The 6,332-nt window shown below is 40.7% G+C and overlaps 1 protein-coding gene across 2 annotated transcripts in view; it reads right to left on the reverse strand.

Moving 5' to 3' along the window:
- ccn4a (cellular communication network factor 4a) overlaps positions 1 to 4,998 on the reverse strand; it is a 7,708-nt gene extending 2,710 nt beyond the window's left edge. Inside the window, exons 1-3 of one of the 2 annotated variants that reach the window (XM_014005657.1) lie at positions 4,650 to 4,998; positions 2,445 to 2,733; positions 811 to 1,065 (exon numbers count right to left, since the gene is read on the reverse strand). In XM_014005657.1, coding sequence (XP_013861111.1) covers positions 811 to 1,065; positions 2,445 to 2,733; positions 4,650 to 4,697 — 592 coding nt within the window. In that variant the 5' untranslated portion in view covers positions 4,698 to 4,998. The remainder of the gene's footprint in view (positions 1 to 810; positions 1,066 to 2,444; positions 2,734 to 4,649) is intronic. The other variant, XM_014005656.1, reaches the window with a different exon arrangement.
- Positions 4,999 to 6,332: the final 1,334 nt, after the last annotated feature.

Below are 6,332 nucleotides of genomic sequence, written 5' to 3' on the forward strand. Positions count from 1 at the left end.
CACACACACACACACACACACACACACACACACACACACACACACACACACACACACACAGCTCATGTTTATTGTGAGAGCCAAAGTCAAACACAGCTGCTTCTCTTTTACTTTGTGAATTCAATCCCTTTTGCAGACAAATTAACACCTATTTTGTAACTGGAGCAAACTTTGTTTTTAAATACTTTACTGATTTATTCTGTTGCATTATTAGCTTTTAGTTCTTTCCTACCATGTCAAACATTTTTGTTGATGATGTAGATCAAATTCAGCTGGCAGTGACTTAAAAAAACAATAACACACACAAAACCATATGTGAAAAAGTTGGGACGCTGGGTGAAATGCAAATAAAAACAGAATGCAATGACTTGCAAAGCACATAAATCCATATTTTATTCACAATAAAACTCAATAAACAGAAATTTTAAAACTAATATATTTTAGCATTTTTGTTTTAATTGCTATTTTGATGGAAGCGACACAGCTCACAAGTAAAAACCTGAGAGCTGCAACAAATCCACTCAAAAACAGATGTGTTGGACTTGAGTTTTGTCAACTTGTTCCACTCAACTGAGTTGAGTAAATATAAAGCTTCACATTTACGTTAAAAGTACATGTGAAAATTGCTTTATGTTTTAATCATTTGAGCGGAACCAGYTGACAAAACTTGGTTAAGTAAATCCAACACATCTGTTTTTGAGTGTAGCTGTAAAAGTAAGCAGTRAGAAACAGCCGAAGGAGCTTGTTGTGTAATTTGGCATCATGTCAGTAAGAGGTCTGGGTATAAACAGACAATTCAGAGCGACCTACCCTCCACTGCATGTCGYGGCGCCGTCTTGCGCCCCCTCTTGGGCTCTTCGCAGATCCACTGCTCGCAGCACTGGCCCCGGACTTTGACCCGACGCGGATTCTGGCACCACACCCTGGGGGGCTGCGACTCCGTGCACAGCGCCACGCAGCCGATGGCGCCGTTCACGCACACGCACTGGTATTTGCAGCTGGGCTGGAAGCTCTGACCATTGCGGTAGATCACACCGTCATGCTCGCAGCCAGTTCCCACCATATCTGAGAGAGAGAAACGACAAGAAAACTCTTTATGGAGACGTGCACTGCTGCTGAATTTTCATGTGATAATACAARCAGATTGTGTTGTAGGAGGTTAAACTCACTGACATGTCTAATGTTAACTGCTTTCCATTGTAGGGGTGTGTTGTTGCAATTTACAGCAAAACCATGTTATTCTGTTTCTGGCTGCTCCCTCCTGCAGGGATGCCACACTGAGGCAAAAGGCRTGAAAGATTTGGCTTCCTTATGCAACCTGGGCTCAAACCTGCAGCCACAGGTTTGCAGACTGCAGCACTGACCACCAAGCTACCGTGGCCCCCCATACAGGAAAACCCTGTCTTTTTCAAAAACTGTTCAGTTTTGTGGAAAATGTCAAMGTAATATCCGTGTGAAGCCTAAGATACAGGCTTTTCCAGCAAAACAGAGGTCATAATTTAACTGATTGGTGTATGTGGTGTAAAGCAAATAATAGAAAACTTTTGTGTTACAGTACTCTACAAAACCATCACAAATAGTACCTCAGTCCTCATAACTGAAACTGTTTTTGTTCATGTAGATATTTTATAATGTGATTCATGTTTAAGTTTTTGTACCTTTAACCTGATGTGTGCTGAATTATGACCACAAGATTGGTTGGAGAGTAGATGTAGACYCATTTAGATAACTTTTACTAAATGTTGATTTTGAATGTTAAATATTATATCTAGGGCTTAATTTTAAAAAATCTAAACATATAAATCTTAATGTTAAAATCTAGAGCTAAGTGCTAAAGTGCACATTTAGGAATTTCATWATGGTGCACAGCCTTTGATGTTGGCGCCAGCTATCTTCAGCTGCTAATGCTGCTGAAGATAGCATTTAAATTTTATTTCAAAATGTGTTAATTGAAAACATTTTGGATGGTACCTGGGATTTGACATCTTATAAGGAAGAGCTAGCAGAGTTAGCAGTGTTAKCAGYTGCTTTTGTCTCAGGATGATGATGTCACAACAAAAGCCACCGACCAATGGCAAAAGCTGTGTTCCATTCCAAAATACAGTACCTAAATATAACTATAACATTTAGCCACAACATTTAAGATTTAACTTTTACATTTAGATTCAGAGTTTAACATTTAGGTTTAACTTTTAGTAACAGTAATGTATGAACAGTTTAATAACTATAAAATGTTAATGAAATTTTTTCTTCTTCACTCAGAAAGTGAGCTAAATAATGAAAATGTGTCAGTGACATATTTAAACATCTTATTCTACATTTAGCTCCCCATAATGTTCAACACATATCTTGTTTTAACTGAAAACTGCAACATGCAACACCCCAAACAGAGAAAAAACATCCTAAATGTGTAAATCTCTGATGTTTGCTTCAGTGACACTTACATGCACACACTCCTTTTTCGTACCTAGGCTTGTCCGAGCTGTAGTCGCAGTACAGTCCCTTGTGGTAGTCGCACGTGTCGGCCTCGTTGCATTCTTCGCCCACCTGCCGGGCGCAGGCCCTGCAGCAGTCGCAGCCGTCCATGAGGAGGCTGACGCCCGGCGGACACTTGGGGGGCGCCTCGGGACACTCGCAGGGCCACTTGCAGTAGCGCGTGCGGCTGAGCGGCTCTGCGGTCGGCGAGGAGGCGGTCTCGGCTGGCGGCATGGCAGTGGAATTCAGGGAGGAGGCCTGGAGAAAGAAAGAGTAGACTTATATTTTAACCACACTGTGTAGTTTCTGATCTGGATATTTCACCAAAATAACCATTTTGACTATATGGCCGAGTGCACTTCCCTGTTTATTTATGAATCAAATGTGACACCAGCCTGTAACTTCTGCAGCTTCTGATTTACTGTTCAAGTTCAATCTCTTAAAAAGATATCTGACTCATTGTAATAAGCAGCACTTCAATTATCTTTAATCCTGGTATTGCCATGGTCTGTATTTGATCTGAGAAGTCTCAAATCCCTACGTGGTTGCTTCATTGCCAACACAATCACTAATATTCAGTCAAGCTGTGCAACAAATTAAATAAGGCTATAAAAGTGAATTAAACACACAGCTGAGAAAATCCTATTAAATTAATGTCAGGGGCTAGTTTGGCCTGTATGTAACAGGGGTAAAAACAGGCTGAACAGTTGCAAAATCCCATTGATGATTCTTAATTTCGGCATGTTTCTTTGCTCCCAGGCTGCAGAGAGTTGCCAAGCTCAGACTGTGTCGAGGTTTGCAGCTCCTAAAACCAGATGTTTGCACTTGAAACGGGTCACTTGAGGAGCGTTAGCAGCCCAAGTCTTTTGGTCTTYTTAACTTAATGGTGCAAATAACAAACTAAAAGGTTGTTTTGAGGACAAAAACACCAGAAATGGGTCTGTGGGTAACCATTCAGTGACTAAGATTTCCTTTCATTTTAATACATTAAACATCAGCTTTKCAGTACATCATAAATGGTGAATGTTCAAAAGATGGTAGCTGTAAAGTGCGACAAAGTCCAGACACGAAGCGGCACATTTGATTTTGGGTTCAATATTTCTTGTAAAGTCTTGAACTCATTCAGATATTGAGATTTTCCCCAATTAAAGGCAAACATGCTCGATCAATCCAGAGCTAATTGTGAGAAAACATTTTCAATCATCTTTTGAGCGCGGCAAAGCCTCAGTCGATTGTTCTAAGCTTCTTCTCCCTTTGGTGGAAACATTAATGACAACTCTGAATGATGTCGAAAGCTAATGCTGATAAATTAGTTTTAATCAGAGCGGTGCCACTAAGCTGACCCTCAGAAGAGTTCATTTAGCTGGAAGCCATGTGGMTCATTTACAGAGCAGAGAGTGATACCAAAACATGCTCAGCTTGAAACGATTACTCTGAGAAAGAGAGCAGATCAGAGGGAGGCGGATGACTCACAAGTTAATAATAAAAACCTCTGGTAAGGCTTCATTTGCTCATCAGTCCTTAATTATTTATCATTTACAATTTGGTGACTGAAGTTTGCATAGTTATATATGAGAAATGAACAATCCCTGGCATGAAGTGATAGGGGGAAAAAAAACAACAACCTGAGATTATTTTTTTCAAGATTATTGAAAAATAAAAAAGCACAAACAACTTTGAGATTTACAGATATAAATTTAGATATTTGCAACAAAAAACGTGAATTATATAGATTTATTTTATTTAATTATCTCAATTTGGTCAAAGAAATTTCCCACTATTTTGTCAGCCAAAATAATGAATCACATAATCATTCAAAACAGATACAGCTCAGATTTCAGATGCGTTTCTCCAAATAACCACAAGGTGGCACTAAAGTCCAACAAACAGAACCAGGTAAAACCTGACAGCAGCACCCTGCTTCGGAAGTTTGAAGATAAAAATAAATCTCTCTTAAGAGAGATTAGAGACTAATATACGTATGGATGTGAACAAATGAGGTAAAAAATATTATATTAAAATATAAAAAGTTTTCTAACAAACAAAGCCTCAGCTGATTAAAAAGKTATGCATGCATATAACCTATTGATGRCAGACAAGAATTTTACAAATAATAACAAAAACAAGGTTTCTATAAAAATAAAAAAAACTAATGTATGTTTGGGGCAGCCCACCTGTTGAATCCCAGCTGCTGTCAGAACCAACAACAGGAGCCAACTCATCCCTCGTGAGGAGCTGCACGTGCATTAAATCCAAAACTGCTTTCCTCGCTCTCTGTTGCGTCGCGCGACCCGCAGCTCTCTCTGCAGGTGTGCTACATCCTCGTCCCCTCACCTGTCTGCCTGTCTGGTCCTGGTTCTGCTGCTGACAGCCTGCCGCTCATGGACCGGCTTAACGTGAAGTCTGAGCTCAGCATTCCTCGGAAAGTTTCCTCTGCTCCTCTCTGACCCGAACCTCCTCCTCCTCTTCTCCTCCTCTCCCTCTTCCTCACAACTCGGGCTCTGCCGGTGGTTTGGGCCAGGGTGTGTCTGGAAGATTAGCTTCTTTCTGGACTCCTTCTGGAACCTCGTTTAGGATAAAAAGATGCAGTCTCTTCCAGACACAACACACGTGAAGTCACACAGCYCTGCTCTAAAGTGTTGGGATGTTTGTGTTATAAGCACATRCAGCGGGTAAAATAAGTATTGAACACGTCACCATTTTTCTCAGTAAATATTTTACTAGAGGTGCTAATGACATGAAATTTTCACCAGATGTTGGTAACAACCCAAGTGATCCATACATACAAAGAAATCAAACCATAAATGTCCAGAAATGAAGTTATTTGTAATAATGTGGAATGGCACAGGGAAAAAGTGTTGAACACATGAAGAAAGGGAGGTGTAAAAAGGCATGGAAAGACAAGACACCAGCTGAACTCTCTCAGTAATTAGAAAACAAGTCTGCCCCTTGTCAGTGCAAGTTAATATCAGCTGGTTCAGTCCCAAATGATGGCCAGGTATCACACAAGAACCATCTGATGATGGGTAAAAGTAAAGAGCTCTCTCAAGACCTTCACAACCTTATTGTTGCAAAGCATAATGATGGCATCGGTTACAGAAGAATGTCTAAACTTCTGAAGGTTCCAGTGAGCACTGTTGGGGCCATAATTCAGAAGTGGAAAGAACGTTATTTCACCATAAACCGACCACGACCAGGTGCTCCTCGCAAGATTTCTGACAGAGGAGTGAAAAGAATTATCAGAAGAGTTGTCCAAGAGCCAAGGACCACTTGTGGAGAGCTTCAGAAASACCTGGAATTAGCAGGTACGTTTGTTTCAAAGAAAACAATAAAATGCACTGAACCACCATGGCCTGTATGCACGCTCCCACGCAAGACTCCACTGCTGAAGAAACAGCATGTTGAAGCTCCTTTAAAGTTTGCTGCACAACATTTARACAAGCCTGTGTAATACTGGGAGAATATAGTCTGGTCAGATGAGACCAACATTGAACTGTTTGGATGCCAGAATACACATCATGTTTGGAGGTCAAATGGCACTGCACATCAGCCCAAAAACACYATACCAACAGTGAAGTTTGGAGGTGGGAACATCATGGTGTGGGGCTGTTTTTCAGCATATGGTACTGGCAAACTTCAAATAATTGAAGGAAGGATGAGTGGAAAAATGTACAGAGACATTCTTGATAAAAATCTGCTTCCATCTACCAGGACGATGAAGATGAAACGTGGCTGGACATTTCAGCAAGACAATGAGCCCAAACACAAAGCCAAGGAAACTCTCAGTTGGTTTCAGAGAAAGAAACTAAAGCTGCTGGAATGGCCCAGCCAATCACCTGACCTGAATCCAACAGAAA

This window comes from Austrofundulus limnaeus, unplaced genomic scaffold, assembly GCF_001266775.1.
Source record: "Austrofundulus limnaeus strain Quisiro unplaced genomic scaffold, Austrofundulus_limnaeus-1.0 Scaffold32, whole genome shotgun sequence".
Taxonomy (NCBI): Eukaryota; Metazoa; Chordata; class Actinopteri; order Cyprinodontiformes; family Rivulidae; genus Austrofundulus; species Austrofundulus limnaeus.